The sequence below is a fragment of the Poromitra crassiceps genome (genome assembly GCF_964638095.1).
Source record: "Poromitra crassiceps genome assembly, chromosome: 2".
Taxonomy (NCBI): Eukaryota; Metazoa; Chordata; class Actinopteri; order Beryciformes; family Melamphaidae; genus Poromitra; species Poromitra crassiceps.
In genome coordinates this window covers 29,459,099-29,483,518 of record NC_139624.1, presented here as the reverse complement: position 1 = coordinate 29,483,518, position 24,420 = coordinate 29,459,099, and the positions used below count along the sequence as shown (strand labels likewise).

General features: G+C 44.5%; 1 protein-coding gene across 1 annotated transcript in view; it reads right to left on the bottom strand.

Annotated features, from left to right (window-relative positions):
• The window catches only part of celsr1a (cadherin EGF LAG seven-pass G-type receptor 1a), a gene marked incomplete at its 5' end in the record, with an annotated part of 247,920 nt that overhangs the window by 21,462 nt on the left and 202,038 nt on the right, over window positions 1–24,420 (bottom strand). The window contains 16 exons of the mRNA XM_083655165.1: window positions 853–1,053; window positions 1,167–1,293; window positions 1,943–2,110; window positions 3,000–3,183; window positions 3,555–3,701; window positions 4,285–4,468; window positions 5,015–5,224; window positions 5,911–6,005; window positions 8,222–8,323; window positions 12,268–12,451; window positions 13,662–13,782; window positions 17,745–17,886; window positions 18,602–18,776; window positions 20,624–20,737; window positions 21,297–21,482; window positions 22,166–22,332. Coding sequence (XP_083511291.1) covers window positions 853–1,053; window positions 1,167–1,293; window positions 1,943–2,110; window positions 3,000–3,183; window positions 3,555–3,701; window positions 4,285–4,468; window positions 5,015–5,224; window positions 5,911–6,005; window positions 8,222–8,323; window positions 12,268–12,451; window positions 13,662–13,782; window positions 17,745–17,886; window positions 18,602–18,776; window positions 20,624–20,737; window positions 21,297–21,482; window positions 22,166–22,332 — 2,507 coding nt within the window. The remainder of the gene's footprint in view (window positions 1–852; window positions 1,054–1,166; window positions 1,294–1,942; window positions 2,111–2,999; window positions 3,184–3,554; window positions 3,702–4,284; window positions 4,469–5,014; window positions 5,225–5,910; window positions 6,006–8,221; window positions 8,324–12,267; window positions 12,452–13,661; window positions 13,783–17,744; window positions 17,887–18,601; window positions 18,777–20,623; window positions 20,738–21,296; window positions 21,483–22,165; window positions 22,333–24,420) is intronic.

The window sequence follows — 24,420 nt, the reverse complement described above, 5'->3', positions numbered from 1 at the left end:
AGTGTGCTAAAGCCCCTGTCAGCACGCCGTTAGGCGAGTGCCTGCAGGCCAAACAAATATGGTAGCATGCCTGGAAATCTCTAATACAGTAAACAGCAGAGAGACACATCTTTATCTAGATCCTCCACGCTGCAAGCATGCATGTGTGTGTGTGTGTGTGTGTGTGTGTGTGGCATGTGCACGACGTGTTCCAGCCAAATACCCAAATGTAATTCGACTCATTACAGGTCTGTGGTTCTGGATTTTTGCACACATTTGGTTGTGTGTGAGTGTGCATTTGACTGGTTGTGAGTGCATTTATATCCCTGTGTGACTGAGGATGTGCGTGTTTATTTGCTCATCTTCATTGTGGTATTAAGAGGTATAAAGCTGACCCACCATATGATGAGAAACAGTGAGCCAAACGGCTTGGCTGGCAGAGTTCACATGACTGTTTAAGAGTTTAAAGGTACATTCAGCGATGTTTTTGTGTTCAAATACGTGTTAAATGGCTCGATATTCTGACAGCAATCACTGAAATAGAGTGTTTGGTCAGTGACTTGACCCCCCCCCACTGTCCTCTATCTCTCTCCTGTAGTCCTGCAGTCCGCAACCATAACTCGTAGAGACTCGGGGATATAGTCCTTTATAAGCATCGTGATCTGACCTTGCATGTCCCAGAAAATGTCAACTTTTCTCTGATTGGATAGTTTGAGGTCGGTGCCAATTTTTATCCACGAGTTACGGTAACTCTCTGCCCTCCCATAACTCCCTGTCCAAATGTGGTAAGCAACTTTCGGCTTTCAGATGATGCTTAGCTAATAGCTACTCCACACCATCCCTACATTTCAAACTATCTAATCCACAACTCACCGGGTTGTCGGTCTGGTTGATTCCGAGGAGGAAGACGAGCTCGGAGAAGAAGAGTGCAGCCACCAGGTTCCTGTGGATGGCGTGGAGGTTGGAGTGCAGCCGGCGCAGCAGGCAGAGCAGGATGAAGGTGAGGAGGAGGAGGAAGAGGGAGACCGACACCGTGGTGTAGGTGACGATCTTCAGGGGGAGCACGTCTCCGTGCTGCGGAGAGCCAGGCAGGGAATGAAATAGTCAATTCAGTCATTCACCACAGCTCTTCCTGTGATTGCAGGACATTGATTGGATAGGATCTTTCTGAATCTTTTTGGGTGTACCTCTCGCTTGGAGATGTCCATGAGCACGGCGAAGCTGGTCATGTGGTTACACTGACAGCTGATGTGGCTGTTGTTCCTGTTGAGCAGCTCACAGCCCTTAGATGACCAGCCGCCTGTCCCCCCGATCCTGATCACAAGTAGGGAGTGATGTAGAAGTTTGTTAAAGGGAAAGTTCATCGCAAAATCAAAAACACAGATCGTCAGATGTCTGCCTTCTCTCGAATACAATGGAACTGGATGGCACTCAGCTTGTGGTGCTCAAAGCGTGCAAAAAATACATTTGAAAAACTCAACGGCAATGTCTCTTTCCAGAAATCATCCAGACCCGGTTACTCAAGGTAATCCACATACCTTGTTGTGAGCAGTTTCATGTCAAAACTATTTTCTTTCAGCTGAATTACACGTATTAGGTGCTAGGATAGCAGCTAGCAGGTATTCGAGAGAAGACAGACATCTCTACAGCCGATATCTCCTAAATCAGGCAACTCGCACCAAAACAATATAGATGGATAAATAGCACAGGTAAGAGGAAAAATATGTATTTTGATTTTGGGGTGAACTGTCCTTTAAGGGAGAATGCTAGGGAACTGCAATCAAAGCAATACAAGATTATGAATACATTCTTATTTGCTGAAGTTAATCTCAGGGCTTTTGAATGATTGAAGGAAGGAAGAAATAAAAATAAAATGCAAAATAGAAAGAAAGCAAGCGACAGAAAGATCAAAAGAAACAAACATGCGCCTGTGTGTTTATTGATGTGGAAATGTCCGACTTACGCGATGGAGTGGTTCCAGAAAACGCAGACAGGCTTGGTCCTCTCCTCGGTCTCCAGCAGGGTGTACTCCAGGGTGATGGGCGGGTCCAGAATGGCAGGGAGGGGCGGGCCCTCGCTGTGCACCGCGGCGCTCACTATGGCCGTGTTGATGACCGGGCGGACGGGCAGCCTGGAAGGAACACACACAAGCGGCTGAACGCATGCAGGCATCAACATCGTCAATATGAAGCGTGGAAATTCATAGTTAGCAACCAAAGCCAACCATCCTTTAAGAAGTACCACAATCTGTTGGCTCATAAATACAGAAACACAGACACACACATAGTCACACACATGCACCCAGACATACCACACACATACACATACAAATTTTTATCATGTATGCTATAAATATATAAATGTCGACTCAAAGGTTATTTACATTAGAGTATATTATTCACTTTAATATTTTTGACATTCACTTTATCTTGCTGTTCTTATCTTGGAAACCTATTTTGGTAACTCTCTCTCCCTCCACACACTCCAAGAACACAGAAGACTCTCTTACACAATTTTTTTTTATATATATAACTTAGCGACCACCCAAATAGAAATGTACAGGCCTACGCTAGGACAATTCTTCCAAACACACCTAAATATTATGACATGTATTATGTCATGTACTGTTGAACGATCAAATATTTCCATGTGCAAACCTACTCTCTATTATGGTGGTGCCATGTTCTGCTAATCTTGAATTGTACAGAATATAGATGAATTATATGCACAGGTATATAGACGGTATTGTGAGTTCTAACATTCCCATTGTTTATCATTCTTTGAAGCTCTGCCTATTAAACATGATTTCAACTGGATTATAACCTCAATTAATTTACTGTAAGTTCAGAGAAGTTTGTGAGAAGGTTTGTCTATAGTTTATCCTTCAAATGCTGCATTTCAAAAAAGGTTCCTGGCTGCGGGAGGACTACACAACGTGGGTGACATGTGCAATGCATTAATATACTAATGTACAAGACATCCATAGTGGTTGTTTTTTTTAGCAGATGTGGATAGTCTACCTGAGGCTCCTGCGGTCGGGGTCGAACCTCTCCGGGAGGAGCTGGCCCAGTGACCTGTACACTATCACCACGGCAACCGGCAGCGGGGCGGGGGGCTCGGCATGGCGGCGTTCCCTGTTGGACACTGTGTGCTCCTCCTCCTCGGGGGTCTCGGTCCGGCCCGGAGGGGCGGGGCTGGGCTCCACTGAGGTAGACGGAAAGAAGGCGGAGAAAGAAATAGAGAGAGACAGAGAAATAAGCATCTGACTAACATTGCAATTTAAACTTATCTCAACAACATAAACATTCTAAATTGCTCCCAGCTTACTTCCTGTTGCAGTTTTTGCTCGTACAATAACTGAGAGGACATAAGCTAGGTTCCAAACGGTTCTCTAGCAACACTATTCTGTGAAAACCTTCTATATTCAACAGTTCTGTAGTATGTGGTTGGATGGGAGGGATGTGATGATGATGTCCGGTAGAGTAGGAGGGTGAAGCGCTTGCAGAGAAGAACTAGTTTCTTTCTCATTTCGTTTGATTCCATTCCTATCTTTATTGATCTCCCAGCATTCCCACCTCTGTGCGGCTGAGGGCTCCTGAAGTTGAACTGGGGGAAGTGGACGGAGGAACGCAGCTCCGTGGGGAAGGCCTCCTGGATCTCCTGGAACCGAGGGAACACTGCCCTCTCTGGGTCCGACACATCCAGGTAGTCCACCGTTAGAACTGGAGGAGGAAGAGGACAGGAGGCAGGGCCAAAGAGGAAAAGGAGGCGGAGAGGGAGGGGAATTGAGGAAGGGGAAATAAGAAGAAATGAAGGGATGAAAGGAGAGATAACGCACATTATACAGGTACAGTACACTGTGGGTCAGATGAGGACAATGGGCTCGCTTGACAAAGCCTTCAATGTTGTCAGTTAAAAAATGGGAGGCCAAGAAGATTTGGTCTACTGTCACAGAAAAACAACGTGACAATTAGCAGACATTCAGATCATTATGGGTGATTGTGGGTGCAGAGGCATTATGTTTACAGTAGAGCTGCAACGATTCATCGATTAGTTGTCAACTATTAAATTAATCACCAACTATTCTGATAATCGATTAACTGGTTTGAGTCTTTTTTTTTAAAGAAAAGAAAAGTCAAAATGATCTGATTCCAGCTTCTTAAATGTGAATATTTCCTCCTCTATGACCGGAAATGGAATATCTTTGGGTTGTGGACAAAACAAGACATTTGGGAAACTGACAATGAATCGTTAGTTGCAGCCCTAATAGACTAACATCATTATGTTTACGACTCCTCCACTCACTCATGTTGTCGGTGACGATGGTGAAGGGCTTGAGGTAGGTTTTCCGGACATTCTGGGCCAGCGTGTTGGCGTACTCCTCGAAGCTGCGCAGCAGATGGGCGGTGCCACCATCCGTCCTCTGGATCTGCTCCCAGTGCTCCTTGGTGTCCGGGTCCAGTATGGCACTGCCAGCTCGCACCAAGTTCTGCAAACACAATCCAGGATGAGGGGGTTTTATATTGCTGTTAATTTGCTGTCTCTAATCACCTGATAAAGGAATTACATCGATAATTATCATGATTGCTCTTCACACAAAAGCATTAAATAAGAATAAACAATAGATCATTTGTTTCTGGATTTGAGTGAATGAAGGATTTTATGGTATATTACTGTACATTAGTGAATGCATCACACAATTACTGTTAACTCAAAATACTAATTAGTCTCATCTTCTCTAAACCATGCATTTGAAACCCTGCTAAATCGACAGCGGATGGTGGATGTGCTCGAAAAACAACAAGACTGATGGATCGAGTTGCTCTCCCAGTACGGAGCGACCAGTGGAGGGCAGTGTGCCACCGGCCCACCAGTGCTCCCAGTGCAAACAGACTGGGCTTCCCAAGCTCTAAGATCTTAAAACTGTAATCCATTCACCAGGGATCAAGTGATCTCTCAAAATCATCTGGTAGAAGTCTGCAGTAGATACAACAGTATGAAAACAAACTGATATCCTGGTGTTTTTCGTCTGCACCTCATTGAACTCTGCATCCTGCATGGCGGTGAGGTCGAATCCCGCCTGCCGGCTCTCGTACTGCAGCACTCGACTCAGCAGCTGGGCGGCTGTCTTCACGTCGTTGCCGTAGTATCGCTGCGTGTGGTTGGTGGCGTTGTGAAGCAGGCGTACGATGGCCTTGGAGCGCTCGCCGTCCATCCGTGAACCGTTGCGACGCAGGTCCTCGTTCTGCAGGTAAGGAGGAGAGATGTGATAAGAGCAGACCAAGGCAAAAGACAGCAGAGTAGGTGCAGTGAAAAATAACATAAATCAGTCAATCCAATGAATAGTGAAACGCTGAGTTTAAAGGTCCTTACCCACATCGGGAGCGTTTTTTTCATGCGATTAATTCGCACGTCAATAATATTTTCCGAACCTATATCAGTCAATGCAACCGTGCATACCAACGGCGAAGTCTCGCTGAGCGTTATTGCGGTGTTTATTTTTTCGAACCACGGTCGATTTTGCAGAAATTCGCTTCCGACGTGTAGACATCTGTGGCTGTGATTGACAGGTGGGTCGCATCGCAATTTTGTGCCGTATATTTGCATCGCTCTTGATGTGTAAGGACCTTAATTCTCAAATGTTCAAGTTCAACCAACAATAGGTGCAATACATTGTTCAAGTCACCTACACACTGATCTCAAATTACAGTTTGGTGGAGAAACATCAACTGCCAGTAGATGCCTCTCCAGACAAACAGTAGAACAAAACCCCTACATCTCAATCTAAAGTTCTCCCTCTTTTCTGCTGGATGTTTGAATATTCTAGAAGAAGCGACAGGTTTGATTAGGTCTAGTATTCACCAGTTTCTTCAGGTGGGAGAAGGTGACGGTGGTGAAGAAGCGACAGGTTTGATTAGGTCTAGTACTCACCAGTTTCTTCAGGTGGGAGAAGGTGACGGTGGTGCAGTTGAAGAGCTCCGGCGGCAGCCAGCCCTTCTCGTCGTTACAGTGGCGGATGGCCGTACCTGGAGGGAGACAATGAAAGGAGAGGAGAGGAGAAAGTTAAGTCAAGTTTCCAGCAAGAATTTGGCTGATGGTGACTGGCCAGGTTCAAAGTCAACCCATACAAGCACAACAGTTTCACCTGAAATGGTAAACAAATTATTTTAAACCCATTTTGGAAACTATTGTGAACTGATATCACAAAGATATTTAGGTCTCCATTTAAAAAACATTGCAGGTAGCAGCTAGAGTATGAACGACTGTAGACATTGTGTCAACATTCATTTTAGCACTATATTTACACAAGCTCAACATCAAGATGTTTGCAGCGTTCCTTTTATTGCCGCACAGCCTGGCCGGTGATATGAGTGTCACATGTTTACTGCAGGGATCACAACATGCCAAGGTTCAGTCACAGGAGTATAAACACCAGGCCAACCTGCTACCAAGAAGAACGGGATTCTCAGCAGCCAGGGGCAAAGGAGTGATTATCAGCAGCCAGGGGCAAAGGAGTGATTATCAGCAGCCAGGGGCAAAGGAGTGATTATGAGCAGCCAGGGGCAAAGGAGTGATTATCAGCAGCCAGGGGCAAAGGAGTGATTATGAGCAGCCAGGGGCAAAGGAGTGATTATCAGCAGCCAGGGGCAAAGGAGTGATTATGAGCAGCCAGGGGCAAAGGAGTGATTATCAGCAGCCAGGGGCAAAGGAGTGATTATGAGCAGCCAGGGGCAAAGGAGTGATTATGAGCAGCCAGGGGCAAAGGAGTGATTATCAGCAGCCAGGGGCAAAGGAGTGATTCTCAGCAGCCAGGGGCAAAGGAGTGATTATCAGCAGCCAGGGGCAAAGGAGTGATTATCAGCAGCCAGGGGCAAAGGAGTGATTCTCAGCAGCCAGGGGCAAAGGAGTGATTATCAGCAGCCAGGGGCAAAGGAGTGATTATGAGCAGCCAGGGGCAAAGGAGTGATTCTCAGCAGCCAGGGGCAAAGGAGTGATTATCAGCAGCCAGGGGCAAAGGAGTGATTCTCAGCAGCCAGGGGCAAAGGAGTGATTATCAGCAGCCAGGGGCAAAGGAGTGATTATGAGCAGCCAGGGGCAAAGGAGTGATTCTCAGCAGCCAGGGGCAAAGGAGTGATTATCAGCAGCCAGGGGCAAAGGAGTGATTATGAGCAGCCAGGGGCAAAGGAGTGATTATCAGCAGCCAGGGGCAAAGGAGTGATTCTCAGCAGCCAGGGGCAAAGGAGTGATTCTCAGCAGCCAGGGGCAAAGGAGTGATTATCAGGAGCCAAGGGCAAAGGAGTTTTGGAACACTTTTAACTGATTTGAACTTGAGTTGAACTTAAGTGCTGCATCCTTCTTTGTGGACGTGCCAGTATGTGGTGAGTAAAAAAATAAGCCGCAGTCAGGCAACAGCTAACATTAAATGTTTTAAGATGTAAAGTTGATGCACCCATAGAGAATGACATATTTGAAATAGATATGTCCTCAGTCTGTTTTAGGCTGAGAAAAGAGCTCCTATAAATCTCCTCAAATGCTCTTTTCGTCAGTTGCAAAAAAGACAAACAGTTAAATGAGAGGGTGACTCGGAACGTTACCAAATCAATTGCCCAACGAGTCTGTGGAGGGACAACAAAGGGGTTGCCATGGTGACGCTGGTAACAAAGGGGGTAACCAGGAAAGTGACAGTGCTTTATTGGCAACAGGTCAGTGAACTTGAGTCATGACTTCACCTCTATTGTCTCTGTCTCTCTACCTCTAGAGAGAGAGAGAGAGAGAGAGAGAGAGGGTGGGGGCAACTCTCGCTAACAATACCTGGTGTTTGTATCCAAATGCCACTAGAGATCAGCCTTTACATGATTGGCTAATGAGAAGTCTCTACTGGATTAACAGACCAATCAGAGAGCTGCCTTGAGTGTTTGGAGGGGGAGAGAGAGAGAGCGAGAGAGGAAGAGAGAGAGAGAGTTGATAATGTCTCATGGCCAGGAATAGCATGCATACACATTACACCATAATCCATTACACCATATTGTATATAATGCACATAATTATTAGCATATAGCGACAACCAGTATCTTTCGTCATCTGTGTTTTGTTTTGGCGAGTTTTCACAGAAAAGTCAGCTGAGGTATCTGATCTACATTATGCAGTGGAACCCAAGTGGCTGGCACATTCTTTTGACTCCAGGACTAAATAATGACTTGACGTGTTCCTCTTGTCATCAGAGGGATTAAACGCTACTCACCGATGGATCCTTTGGGACAGTTCATGGCTGCAGGGCGTCCAAACTTGGTCTTAGGCCACCAGATGCCTGCGTCAAACGCCTTGGGACAGCCTTCATACACCACTGTGGAGGGGAAGGCACAGGAGACACACAGTGAAGAAGGACATTGACAACAGAGCATGTCAAGCAAGGTGATAAAAAACTAAATGTCTGTCTGAAAATAGATGAGAATTCCCCATGCACAGCCAATATTAGCAATCAGGTGCTGGTCGATCCCAGGAACATCATAAGTGAAAAACAAAATTAGTCACCGCACACTGGAATGACTTTACTGTGACTGTATTGGTGAACAACACGTTTGGCCTAGTGTCCCAGTAGCTAGCCGTAGATAGATGCCTGTAGCCAAGTGCACCAGCTGGGCGTACGCCTAGGTGTAACGCTACGTCCGACGTAGAACTCAAAGTTACGACTAACTTAATTTTATGACTAGTGCACCATGTAGTCTTAAGCCCTGCATGCGTTGCGCCAGGGGCTAACTTTTACGTCTGGTATGGAGCAGGCGTAAAAGTTACACCCAAGGCGTACCCATACTGACAGCTGTCTCATCTTGATCTGCGCTGTCGGCACTGACAGCTCTGTACTGTCAGTGCCGTTCAGTCCTGTGATGCGGGGGAATCTTCTCCAAAAATATCGATCGATATGTGCTGTAAATGGACGTTTTGGGCGCAGGACCTCCGCTTTGGCGCGTTTTTAAAAGCTGATGCGTCAGAAGATCTTTCCATTTCTTCCTGACTTCGTCCACTGCCTGCAGTGCGCAGTCTGCCATCGCATTCAGTACTGATTGCACTTGTGATCAAATTCCATGCATCTTGTTTCTATTTGTTTGTGTTGGCGCTGTTAAATTTCGCTGTGAGAATGTTTCTATGCTTTGAATACAACTGTATAAGTTTGAGCTGAGTTGGAGCTGTCTGTCAGCTGTCTCGAGCTCGTCCGAGAGAAGTGTGTTGCTTGGCAACAAGCACGTATTCACGTGGACGCGCACGTCCGCAGCCTAAAGACCGGGCGCAGCTACGACCATGGTAAGTCAGGCTTGGTGCACTTGGTGTAAATTCAAATCACAACTTCGGGCGTAGCTAAGACCGGCGTAACAGTTAAGACCTACTTTTTTACGCCCAGCTGATGCACTTGGCTCCGTGCACAACTCTTGAAAAGTGGACCAAAAAAGAAAATGCGTGACAGAATTGACCAACCACGGACCTCCTTATTTGCGTGATGCAAATGTGGGTGGGACATTTTGAATGATGCACCATTGCAGGCAGAGAGCCGGACTTCTGATACTGGAGCCAGGGGATTTCCTCTGGCAAAACCCTGAAATGCTGAATTGTGATTCAGAGCAGAAGCGTGCTGACACGTGAGACTACATTTGGCCTATAGCTTCATCAGGTCCGCTCAGCAAAAGAGCCGCCATCTTTACTTACTACCTAACCCACACACAGAGCTATTACACAAGCTGCCATACATGTCAGCATATCTGGGTTTATAAATCTCCTTAGCAAATTGAGACCTGCAGACTTGTGGGCTGTTTGTGGCTTCTCTTAGTAACGGTCCAAGTCCCAGGCTCGTGTCACAAGTCCTTTAATCCCACTGTGTTTTATTAACTCTTTATGAACTCTTATGAGTCTCTTCCCTGCCATGACACAACTTGCCCAATCTTACTGACTTTACCTGAGCAAGTTGTCTGTGAAAAATTACGTTAAAAAAAAATCTTTTTGCAGTTTTTATAGACCATCAAACTCGTAATAATGAGATTTTTTTATACATTAAGAACATAACCAAACATTTTACGTTTGATAAAATAAGAGTGAAAAAATCAAGGTGGTAGTGATGAATCAAGCTCAAATCTTCACATTCCTGTACTACTTTCACGTTTCCATGTTTCAGATCGTGTTTCCCCTTAAACTGCATTACGTCTATATAAATCTTTGAGGACCATTCCTGCTCAACCACGAGGCAGTTTACTGTCTTTGAAGGCTGGAGTGATGTTAACCACAGAGTTTACTGTGTGTGGTCTGAGCAGCCAGCGGGCGCAGAGCTGACAGACCGGTATGAAGCCTGTTGTGGATGAGACCCAAAACACTCATCTCTCCTCACTTCGTTCTCCCCTCCTCGCCTTACTTCTACCTTCGCTCCCTACTGTACCTCCTTCCTTCCTTCCCTTCTTTCTGTAATGGACCCATTTCACAGCAACCGTGTTGAGGTGGTGAAAGCAGGAAGTAAAGCAGCTGTAACTAAATACCATTAATTATGCTTCCATTCTGTTTAGGTGTTCCAGTGCCAGGTACCCTCATTAATGCTAATGATTACACCTGTGTTGATTCCTGCGTTACCACCTCAAAAGGTTGCTGACTGTGAAATGAGCCTATACCAGCCTTCCTGCCCAAGCTCGTCCTACGGCTTTCTCTCATCAAAGTCACTTTCCTAAACTATTTAGACATTTAAATGGCCGTGCATTCATATGAAATGTGACATGTAGATTGTTAGATGTCTAAAGTAATTCCACAATAGTAGCTGGTGTTCTCTGAAATAAAAAGCCCCACGAAAAGACCAACTCAGGGCCATAGTGTCCGACATGGGACACAGTTCCGCTACATTGAAAATAAGGCTTCCACCTTAACTCATAATATAGGTCTGTTTTGCTACACTGTTTACATAGACTAACAATGCAATAAACACATTTATTAAAGCTTTATAATACATGTAAACATGATATTTGGCTGTCACTTGACTTAAAAGCAGTTCCGGAGTGAAAAACAAACAAACAAACAAATCTTCGATTCACTTCCAAAATAAAGCTAAATGTGAAGCAACAGTGTTTCAACAGGGGGCATCATACTGCAAATAAAGAAATTGCGGTGGTTGAAGCAGAGAAAAAGTTTGAACACACTCAGTGACTGTGAAGTGCTCATTATTGGCTCAACAAACAGCAAGCAGACAGACATTACATTTCTATGAGGGACTTTCTATGTGGTTTTGTCTTGCTGCTTTCTATTCATCTCTACTGTATTGTGTGTGTGCAGTGCTGCTGCCAAGCTAGCCTGCTAGCCAGACTCGCCTCTTCTGCTTGACTGGACGGCCACAAAGAGGCCGAGTTAGCTCAACTGCAACACCAGCAGATGTGAGCGACAGCGTTTGTCTCCTTTTGACACTTCATCTATTGATACAGCCTGCTTTGTAAACTATACAGCATTTAAAGGAATAATACACACACATTTGGAAATTATTACGCATTATTATCCTCTCTTTACATTCTGAATAATTGAAAGTTTCGGTTCTAAAATGTCACTTCCACTTAGCGAAAAGAAAGGAGAAAGAAAATACCAGATAGTAATAGTTTCAGTTTTCATATACAAGTATTATCCCAGTTGTGGGTGAACTAGCCTATTTAATATCGGGTTGATGTGAGCAAATATCCTCTTCCGCAGACATTTGTAAATCTGTCAATACATGTATGTGAATAACCATCCGGCTAGTGCAGCTATTGTGGGTAAATATTGAAACATTTTACTAGCATCACAGAGATTCTCTACATTTCACTTCATTTAACTTATATCTATATCTTTAATGACCTTTAACGCATTGCTCTTCAACCTACACTTGTATTATTTTCTGTTTACATTGTATTTGACAAGCTGCATATGATGAACAGTATTATAGAATCACACTTTTTTCTTTTATTTTTTTCTCAATAGAATCCCCCTGTTATCCCCCCAGCATCCCCTTCCCTGCTCATAGAAACAACATAATAATAAAATAATAGATAATAACAATAACAACAATAACTGAATAAATTAAATAATTACCTAGATGACAGAATTGAAAAACAAAAACAAAACAAAAAGAGATTAGTCATACTTTGAACACTCTAGTCCATTGTGATAGATTGCATTTTTTCAAAGAGAGAGATGAGAGGCTGCCAGTGATTGTAAATGTATCAGCTGAGCCACAGACAGCATTTGATCTAAGAACGATCTTTTTGAAGTTTATTAAAAGTACATGAATTCACGTACCTTCGCAGCCAGCGGCGGTGACTTCAGCGAAGGGGTTGTCACAGCGGTTGCACTGGCGACCTATGACCCCACCCTTGCAGGGACACTGTCCAGTGTGCGAGTCGCAGGTCTTGGACTCGGAGCCCACAGGGAAACACTCACAGGGGTAACAAGTGTCCTCGCCCTCTGGACGGTAGTAGTTATCCTACGGCGGAGAAGGGAAGACATTCCAGTACTGTTATGTCCATAAGGATGTAAGGAAGAAGAATCAGACAGACAAAGCCATCTCTATTTGTCACACGACACCTGTTACAACGCATGCATGCAGGGCCACACACACTCATGCTGACGTTGGCCGGTGAAATACATTTTCTGATCATTTTGACCCAGACATGACATGCCCTTCCTCCGGGGGGCAGCCAGGAGCAGTGGGCACTGGGCAGCACCCGGGGACCAACTTCTGTAGTAGTCGTCACTGGTCAGGTGAAGATCTACTGCATGTTTTTAGTAGGGGTCCGTACCGATGTTGTATGGAGGAACACCAGGGGTCAGGGAGCACGGGAAGAACACGCAAACTCCACACAGAAAGGCCCTTTCACGAAATAGCCCACCTGGGCAGTAGGCACTGAAGACGTGGAGGGGACACACCCTCAGCGCCCATACCGTCCCAGGGTGGAATCAAACCCAGGACCTTCTAGCTGTGAGGCGACAGCACTACCACTGCGCCACCGTGCCCCCATGGAGGATAATCACACTCAAACTCAGTTTACCAACCTTTTTTATTTGCAGGATAGAGTTTAGCTACCTTTGTAGGCTGACATTAATCTTAATGAGGTAAATTTATAGTAAATATAAATATAAAATAATATATAAAATATAGTAAATTTTTCCCCTGTGTCTGCCTTCTTAATCCACTGTCTGAATAAGATAAAACCACCCATGGTGATTATACAGCCCTTTAACTTTTAACTTAAATACAGTACCAATATTTCAATTGAAAACAGAAGCCAAGACAATTCTATAACAAGAATGCGAAGTCTCTGTGTGTGAATGAGTGAGTGAGTGAGTGAGTGAGTGAGTGAGTGAGCGAGCGAGCAGAAATTGTGTTCGGCCACAGCTACGCCATTTTACGTGCGATCACGCTGAATCGTTCAGGAAGTGTAAAGAGCACCCCTCGGAGCCGGAGTTTTTTAGGGACGATTAATGGTCACACATGTTCTGCATGGAGGCTCCATACATGAAGTTAAGGGTATGTCAGTGAGTAGCTGAGATCATTGAGGCTATATTGAAATGAAAGCTAACAGACAGTTGATCTGCACACCAGTAGAGAAAACACGTTTACACTGGATTCACTCCACAGGTATTCTGCTAGTGTTCTAAGTATGGGCTGAATGAAAATGAAGGCATGTTCTTACCTTGCAGCGACACTCTCCACTGGTCTTGTTGCATTCTGGGTGAAATCCTCTGTTCACGTCACAGTTACACGGTCCACACATGGGACTGCCCCACCAGCCTCGAGGACATGGCTTTTCCGCCCTGACAACACACACAATGACACTTTAGTACAGTGAGGCAAGGCCAAAAGACATGGCAAACAGTAGCAATCTTTAACAAAGCATTTCATCTTGTATTTAATGTTACATTGTAACTTGTCTTCAAGTACAGTAAGTGAAAAACAATCTTCACAATCTGACAATTTCACGAGAATACAAACAAAATACATGAACAAATCTAAATTAGTTACTGATTAATAGGTTAAAAAAAATCATTTTAAAACTCAAGTTAATCTTGTATCTGATTTATTACAGTAGTGAAGAAAATGCTGTGTTTTCATTGTCTCTGCTCTCTTGACATTTTGACAACTTGAATAATAGGGTGCTCAGTAACAGTGGTAAGCACATGCAGAATCAAATTTTTATCAGATTCAAACATTTTCAAAAATGGTTAGGCTATATGGAAGAGGAGACAAAACACAATTGGGGGAAAAAACAAATCCTTAATCATTCTTTACTACATGGGAGCATCTGATCCCAAATAAAACATGTTTTCTTTGTTCTTTTTGATTGTCAGTAGTTTGCACAAGTTCATTTATAGCTAAGTCATGACTCATCAGGTTTTGGCATGTTAGTAGTACTGTACCAGCATCAAAGAATACTACCTGGTAGCTTACTCGTCAACTAAATGTGCTTTATCACCATGGATCTAGAATAAACTTCCTCTACACTTTTAAGACAGTGAGTCAAGTGTGACTCATTCACACACGCACACACACACACACACACACACACACACACACGCACGCACGTTCGCACGCACGCACACACACACACCTCTCTCTCTCACTCTGAGATGTGAGCTTTGCGATCTGATCTGATAGGGGCGGAGTCGGAGGCCGGTGGAGACTAAACACCTGTGGAGGATCAGTCAGGTGTGGAGGGGGAACCCCACATCCTGCTTCAGACAGGAAGTGATGCGTGTCATAGGGGTCAGGGGTCAGGGCTGGTTAGCAAAACGTGTGTTTTTGCACTTTGCTTACAGTACAATTCAGCCGGTCTACATGCCACAAGAGGTTCTATACAAATAAATTAACTTCTATAGACATGTTGATGTGAAGCTATATGTGTGAATTTGCTATATTACTCACATATTTGCTTTTTCAGTTTTCTACGTATATTGGTCGCAGTGTAACATACTGCATACATTCTGATATTCTGCACAGCATTGTTTTTTTCATATTTATGTTTTTGTAGTGCTACTGTATGTGTATATACAGTACAAGGACTCCATACTGTACATGTACTCTAGGTAAAGATGTAAGCAATCAGTATTCTTTGCCATATTTCCTACTTTCTAAACATGTGTTGAAACTGCTGGCTGCAATATAGTTACATCATCTCAATAGTTTATATTTTAATTGTATCCCCTCCCTACTGGATCCTTTTACTGTTGCTGCTGCAACCAACTGATTTCCCCACAGGCATCAACTTATCTTGCCTCATCTTAAGTTATCACCTCACAGATCCAATCTCAGCACTGCACCCGTTACCACAAACGAGTGTGTGTGTGTGTGTGTGTGTGTGTGTGTGTGTGTGTGTGTGTGTGTGTGTGTGTGTGTGCGTGCATGCGTGCGTGCGTGCGTGCGTGCGTGTGTGATAGACTACCTGTGTGTGTGAGCATCTATCTGTTGGTGTGTGAGTAAATTGGATGGGACTTGATAAGCTTCACTTCCACTTGATAGTTTGAGAATTTCTTTTTGATATGAGATATCTCTCTCTCTCTCTCTCTCTCTCTCTCTCTCTCACACACACACACACACACACACACACACACACACACACACACACAAACACTATGGAGCTCATCTTACAGAGTAATAAAGCGCTGTGAGAGAAGCTGGGCGACAGGACGTTGGCAACAGTACAATAGCCTGGTAAGAGCCTAATATCACCAAAGCACATTTGTTTAGCTCTTTGGCTGCGGGCCGCAAAGTAAAGTCCCCACCAACACACCGCTCCATATTTAACATTCGAGCTCTGTTCCAAAATGCTATCTTTCATATTGTGGAGTAAAACATGATTATCTGAAGATGATCATATAGTATCTGGAAAATATAGAGAAAGGAGCCTAAGATTACTTGGGCTATTGTTTTAAATGGCAATGGTAGCACAGAATTTAAGGATTGTAGGTGATATAGCCACTTCAACCTTCATTTCCTAACTTTTTTATTTATTTATTTAACCTTTATTTAACCAGGTAAGTCATTAAGAACAAATTCTTATGTACAATGGCGACCTAACAACTTGCTCATCAAAAGCATGATTATTGGTGCATACAGTTATGTTACAGTACTGCTTGCCTGATAAGCAACAAACACACACAGGCAGGAAAGAAGCGTACTTGTCTTGGCAGTACTGGCTGTAGTAGAAAGCAGCGTACTTGTTTTGGCAGTACTGGCCGTAGTAGAAAGCAGCGTACTTGTTTTGGCAGTACTGGCCGTAGTAGAAAGCAGCGTACTTGTTTTAGCAGTACTGGTAGAAAGAAGCGTACTTGTTTTGGCAGTACTGGTAGAAAGCAGCGTACTTGTTTTGGCAGTACTGGCCGTAGTAGAAAGCAGCGTACTTGTTTTAGCAGTACTGGTAGAAAGAAGCGTACTTGTTTTGGCAGTACTGGTAGAAAGCAGCGTACTTGTTTTGGCAGTACTGGCCGTAGTAGAAAGCAGCGTACTTGTTTTAGCAGTACTGGTAGAAAGAAGCGTACTTGTTTTGGCAGTACTGGTAGAAAGCAGCGTACTTGTTTTGGCAGTACTGGCCGTAGTAGAAAGCAGCGTACTTGTTTTAGCAGTACTGGTAGAAAGAAGCGTACTTGTTTTGGCAGTACTGGTAGAAAGCAGCGTACTTGTTTTGGCAGTACTGGTAGAAAGCAGCGTACTTGTTTTGGCAGTACTGGTCGTAGCAAACACACACACACAAACACACACAGGCAGGAAAGAAGCGTACTTGTTTTGGCAGTACTGGCCGTAGTAGAAAGAAGCGTACTTGTTTTGGCAGTACTGGTCGTAGCAAACACACACACACACAAACACACAGGCAGGAAAGAAGCGTACTTGTTTTGGCAGTACTGGCCGTAGTAGAAAGAAGCGTACTTGTTTTGGCAGTACTGGTAGAAAGCAGCGTACTTGTTTTGGCAGTACTGGTCGTAGCAAACACACACACACAAACACACACAGGCAGGAAAGAAGCGTACTTGTTTTGGCAGTACTGGCCGTAGTAGAAAGAAGCGTACTTGTTTTGGCAGTACTGGTCGTAGCAAACACACACACACACAAACACACAGGCAGGAAAGAAGCGTACTTGTTTTGGCAGTACTGGCCGTAGTAGAAAGAAGCGTACTTGTTTTGGCAGTACTGGTTGTAGCAAACACACACACACAAACACACACACACAGGCAGGAAAGAAGCGTACTTGTTTTGGCAGTACTGGTCGTAGCAAACACACACACACACAAACACACAGGCAGGAAAGAAGCGTACTTGTTTTGGCAGTACTGGCCGTAGTAGAAAGAAGCGTACTTGTTTTGGCAGTACTGGTTGTAGCAAACACACACACACAAACACACACACACAGGCAGGAAAGAAGCGTACTTGTTTTGGCAGTACTGGTCGTAGCAAACACACACACACACAAACACACAGGCAGGAAAGAAGCGTACTTGTTTTGGCAGTACTGGCCGTAGTAGAAAGAAGCGTACTTGTTTTGGCAGTACTGGTTGTAGCAAACACACACACACAAACACACACACACAGGCAGGAAAGAAGAGTACTTGTTTTGGCAGTACTGGTCGTAGCAAACACACACACACACAAACACACAGGCAGGAAAGAAGCGTACTTGTTTTGGCAGTACTGGCCGTAGTAGAAAGAAGCGTACTTGTTTTGGCAGTACTGGTTGTAGCAAACACACACACACAAACACACACACACAGGCAGGAAAGAAGCGTACTTGTTTTGGCAGTACTGGCCGTAGTAACTCTGTCCACATTCACAGGTGTAGCCGTGGGAGGAGCTTGGTTTGCGGACGCAGGTGGACACGTGCTCACAGGGGTTGAGCTGACAGGCATCCACACACTCCTTCCCAAAGTAACCTGTGGGACAGAGAGGAGAGAGTGAACACAACCATACCAAACACATATCTACTTTCAGTAACCTGTGGGACAGGACAGAGACACAACCATACCAACCAAGCAGTGGTCCGAGTGAAATGTTATGCGGTCTCTCCTGTTTCTAAATATATCTGAACCGTTTGGTTTGAACAAGTAAAACTATTTATATAAGCATTTTACGAAATGTCTATGGGAAAATAAATGGCGGATGAAAATCTCTGGTACATTTGTACCAGAGATTTTCATCCGCCATTTATTTTCCCATAAATGATATGTTGAAGCAGGAAGTGACGTTCACTCTGGCTCTCTATTGAAAACCGAAGCGGTTTAAAAGATTGCATCTTGTCATCACTTTGAACCAGGTGTACTCTTCATCAAGCATGTAACTTATGGATTCATGCATAGGCTGTAGAAACTAGTTTGAAGCTTTAGCTAGGCTCCGGCAAAGCGATTAGACCTATATTTACATGTACCCACATGCAAAGTCTGCATTTTGATGAGAAAGGACACATTACCGGTACTACTTTTGTGTGATGTAACGGAAAAGTAATATAACGAGTATGTAACGAATTACTGTTGGCACGAAGCAATAAGTAAAGTAATAATATTATTTTTGAAAAGAGTAATGAGTAATAAGTAATATATTACTTTTTAAAGTAACGTGCCTAACACTGCGTGCGCGTGGTGTGTGTGTTACCCGGGTCGCAGACGCAGGTGTGTGTGCTCCAGTCATCGCTGCAGTGGCTGTTCTCAGGACAGATGTTGGAGTCACAGGGGTCGGCCAGGTCGCAGCCCTCCTCCACACGGATCTTCAGGCCCTGAGCCATGTTCACGTTGCCCACGTTGTTGGACGTCTCACCCATTCGCACACCCTAAGGGAGGACACACAGTGATGAAGAAGAAAGCCCTAAGGGAGGACACACAGTGATGAAGAAGAAAGTGAGGGAGCAAGAGCCAAAGAGAGGGGGGCGTCCGGGTAGTGCAGCGGTAGATTCCCTGCCTACCAACATGAGGGTTGCAGGTTCGAGCCCCCATGTTACGTCCGGCTTGGTCGGGCGTCATACAGGCACAATTGGCCATATCTTTGGGTGGGAAGCCAGATTAAGGGTATGTGTCCTGGCTGCTGCACTAGTGCCTCCTCTGGTCGGTCTGTTTGGGAGGAAGGGAACTGGGTGGAATAGCGTGATCCTCCCACGCGCTACAGTACATCCTGCCTGCAGTCGACATCCATGTCTGTCCAGAATTTGACGTTTGAGCCAAATGTGAAGAAATTCCATCACGGCGTAACTGAGATATCGCGTTAACGAGCTTGAAAATGGCGTTCGTGAGGTCAGTGACCTTGACCTTTGCCCACCAAAATGTAATCAGTTCATCCCACTGACCTAAAAATATGGACAGAGCTATCCCATTCATTTTGGTCTCCTGTTTGGAGTTGATTCGTTGGCCGTCGCCATCTTGATTTCTTTATCAGCAGAGTGGGAGGGAATGGGTTGAGTCCTTCTGCAGCTCACGTGAGATGGGGGTTTCCCAGAGCCGCAGCTCTGCCTGCTATTGGCCCGTGATCGTCAAGCTACGTGATCACTGGACAGGCGATCTGTCAATCCCCCCCTTTTCTATCATCTATTTTACTCCAAACGGCCGAGTTATATAAAAAATTACCCCCCTACAGTTGTTATGAAAAGGTGAAATTAGCTATATAGACCAAAATCGTGTTAAGGCCCAGGCTGTAAAGATGCTTAATTACTGTTACAAAGTGGGGCATTTTAACAGGAACGACGGGACTTCTGAGCCCTGTCTCAAGTGGCCATTTGAGGAATTACAGCTTAAACAAAGACTTCTGCATCTTCCTGGGAAAGGGGCAGAGCTTGCCCACTGGTTCATCCTTGAGTCAAGTGGACGTTTGAGCCAAATGTGAAGAAATTCCGTCAAGGCGTTCCTGACATATCGCGTTAACGATCTTGAAAATGGTGTTTGTGAGGTCATTAGGGCTGCAACTAACGATTATTTTCATAACCGATTAATCTGTCGATTCTTTTCTCGATTAATCAATTAGTTGTTTGGTCTATAAAATGACAGAAAATGGTGGCAAATGACGATCAGTGTTTCCCAAAGCCCAAGATGACGCCCTCAAATGTCTTGTTTTGTCCACAACTCAAAGATAATATCAGTTTACTGTCATACAGGAGTAAAGAAACCAGAAAATATTCACATTTACGAAGCTGGAATCAGAGAATTTAGACCTTTTCTCTTAAAATTGTACTCAAAACGATTAATCGATTATCAAAATAGTTGTCGATTAATTTTCTGACGATCGACTAATCGATTAATCGATTAATCGTTGCAGCTCTACGTCACAGTGCCCTTGACCTTTGACCACCAACATCTAATCAGTTCATCCTTGAGTCCAAGTGGATGTTTGAACCAAATTGGACGAAATTCCGTCAAGGCGTTCCTGAGATATCGTGTTAACGAACTTGAAAATGGCGTTCGTGAGGTCTAAGTGACCTTGACCTTTGACCTTGGACCTTTGAACTTTGAGAGAGAGAGATGATAGAGAGGAAAAAACAAACAAATGGGTAGATAGGTAGGATAGGATGATAGATAGGCTAGTATCCTATTTTCTTTAATTATTATTTAATCATGAAATATTTTCCCAGGGAGACAGTGTTTTGCACAACATAGATTAAATAGACATACACACATGTACGCACGCACTGACCTGTATGCAGCCAGTGAATCCCTTGTTGACATGGTTGCCCTCCCCAGGCAAACCGCCCACATAAAGGGTTCTCAGCTTTAGGCCTGGGAGGTCGTTACCGATCTCCACTGACTTCTGCTCACACACACACACACACACACACACACACACACACACACACACACACACACACACACACACACACACACACACACACACACACACACACACACACAGTTATATTACTTTTGTTTAATCGGTCAACTTATTACTATTCTTGAATTTGAAAACCTCTAAACTAAGAAGTCTTGACACAGTCCCCAAAAGTCAAATTCAAACCTGAATATGTGTGAGTTAATGTAGGTTTTAAAAAGGAGTAGTTGTATGCACATCCAACCTGTATTGAGGCCAGGTGCTGGATATAGAGGTACAAACTGAAGAAAGAAGGGAATATCCGCACACTGGAAAACAGCTCCAAATGTTTAATGAGGACTAGGAAAAGCAACGTTTCGATTGCCTGACGAAGACCCAGCGCCTGGGTCCAAACCATGGTCCAAACGTTGTTTTCCTAGTCCTCATTAAACATTTGCAGCTGTTTTCCAGTGTGCGGATATTCCCTTCTTTCTTAATGTAGATTTTCACATGTACATTAACTGCACATTCTCGTCTACATGTGACCTCGCTCGGCCCGTACCTGGTACATGCCGTAGTCCAGGGACACGGCGGCCATGTATTTGATGTCCTTGCCATCTTTGACGCTGCTCAGCTCGACCAGCAGGTGGTGCCACTCGCCATCGTTGACCCGGACCTGGGGAAAGACCAGCGACGCCACCAGCTGCTCCCTCAGCATCACCTCCATCCGAACCTGCTGCTCGCTAACCTGTGGAGGAGAGAGAGAGAGAGAGAGAGAGAGAGAGAGAGAGAGAGAGAGAGAGAGAGAGAGATCATCATTGGTCACACAACGCAACTGAAGTTACATTACATTACATTACGTCATACGGCAGACGCTTTTATGCAAAGCGACTTACAATAACACATTTTTGTCAGCAAAAAAACACACCTCGCGTTTAAATGCACCTCGCATTTAAGCGCTCATAGCGTTTTTTGGCGGAGCGCTCTGGGCGTCTCAAACTGAAAAAAGTTCAACATATGGAGGAAAAGTGCGCTGCTCGTCAATGTCACTCCTCCTACCTCTTCTCCTGCCAGGGGGATCTTCAACCTCCACTGCTGACAGAATTGCCAATAATCTGGCTTTCATGTTTACAGTGTGAACAATCAACAACATCAAACAGACGAAACTAGCTGGCTACCGTTTGTGTGATCGTTGTGTCCTGAACTGTACTGCATGCGACTGCAGGGGAAAACAAAACAAAGCACACAAAAAACGCTCCGTGCGCTGTGTTTTGTGCGGAATGGAAGCGCTCTCGACATGATTTCCAAAGCATTAACTAGAAATAGCGTATTTTACAACGGCTTTGAACGCTGCTCAGTCAATCATAATCTGCTAGTTTTATAAAAACCTTTTTTTCCCTTCCAAAAACAACTTGAACTAGTCTGTCTCACCATGAAGTTGACGGTGGAGAAGCGTCCAGCGTTGGCCTGCATCAGGGTGCCCGTGGGCTGCCTGGTGCGGAACATGAGGCCGATGTACCAAGGCACGGCGATGGTGACGTCCGGCTCGCTCCACGAAACCAACGACTGGCCATCAAAGAACTGAGGAGATGGCATCACTGGACAGGGAAAATGGAGTATTAGAGCTAAAACAAGAATAGTATTTGACATTAAATGCATTTAAAGGTGCTATGAATCAGAATCGGAATCAGAATCCATTTTGTTGGCCAAGTATGTGCACATACAAGGAATTTGGCTCGGGTTTGTGTTGCTCTCAAAGTACTCGCCTACAGGGAAAAAGGTACCAGTATGCACAGCTAAAACAAACAAAGGACAGGGCTGGACATTTAATTGACATTTAATATGTGTGTGAAAAAGCATCTACCGTATTTTGTATATTTGTATGAAAGGAATGTAAGTACAGTATGTGTGTAACATTTCAACATCAATAAACCACATAGAATTTGGAAGATGATGGAACAAGTGAAAGTCTGATGGAAAAAGTGTATCGTCTTCAAGAAAGTGAAACAGAACATACATGCAGAGCGGTGCCGTGGCGTTCCATCTTTAATGCTTGGTGTGCTGACATGGTTAGAGCTTTCTGATGAGCTTTCTCATTTTTATAATGGGATCTTTTGCTTTTATCATGCGTTAACGCGCGTTTCAACCACACAGGGTCTTCATCAGGCTGGAATAGCTGGACGCCCAGCTATTCCAGCCTGATGAAGACCCTGTGTGGTTGAAACGCACGTAGCGTTTTGTTTGCCCGTGTACTTTTGTGATATATTCTGTTTGTAACACTGCTGTGTACACGAATATATTACTTCTGGATTAAACACTATTTCTTCGAAAGACTTCAAGGAGCTCCCCTCTTTCATTTTTATTTCAAGTGATAAAACACAATCTGATTGCAATCTGATCACAGAAAACGCATCTGCATGGGTTGCTATGGTAACGACGTGGGCCTCAGTAAAGAAGCATTTGATGACGAGTTGTGAGTGACGTTCAGATCAGATTTGGTGGATCTGCACGTCCGCACTGAAGACACATCAGTCAAAAGCACATTTGAAGCAGATTGGAAACTACCTCCATATGTGGTTTGGGACAAGTGACACAAATCAGACTTGGAGCATCCAGACTGATAAAACCAATCTGGATAAAGTCATTAATAGGTCACTAAAGTTCACAAATCAGATTTGGCCTCCTAGTCTGAACATGGCCAGAGAGAGACAGTAAACACTGCCCATGTGCTTATATTACCGAGATTATATATACAAAGTGGGTTGATTATCGGTAAAGCCATCCTTTAAGTTAAGTTAAGTTAAGTTAAGTTAAGTTAAGTTATCCTTTATTGCGAAATTCATCCTCTGCATTTGACCCATCCTCTATGAGGAACCTTCCTAGAACTATAGGAGCAGTGGGCAGCTGCAGTGCAGCGTGCGAGGACCAACTCCAGTTCGATTGCCAGTACCTTGGTCAGGGTCACTGACAGAAGTACCCTAACACACATGTCTTTGATGGTGGGAGGAAACCGGAGCACCCAGAGGAAACCCACAAGAACAGGGGGAGAACATGCAAACTCCACACAGAAAGGACCTGGGACGGACCGGGGTTCGAACCCGGGACTTTCTTGCTGTGAGGTAACAGTGTACTGCTAACCACTGAGCCACCATGCCATCATCCAGACAGTAATCCTTAGACAAACATTACTCGTCTGGAGACAGAGTGAAGCTCCACCTACAGTACAAATCTGACACATACTGTACTGTATATGCTACTGTGCAGAGAGAGAGAGAGACGTTAGGATTTGTCCCATCAAGCTACACACACACACACACACACACACACACACACACACACACACACACACACACACACACACACACACACACACACACACACACACTACTGTCTATCTTTCAGCACAGCATACAGTAAGTGAAACACTTATATCTACAGTACTGTGCAAGAGCTGTGTCTTCCCGGGTCCCCAGGGCATAGAATCAGAATTATTTCTATGCGCGCACACACACACACACACACACACACACACACACACACACACACACACACACACACACACACACACACACACACACACACACACACATTATCAGACACAACACACATTTGTTCCTGCAAGTGGGGAGCTACAGTGGTTTAATTGTCTCTCCATAGAGTAAAGAAATCTACAAATGGAGAAAAAC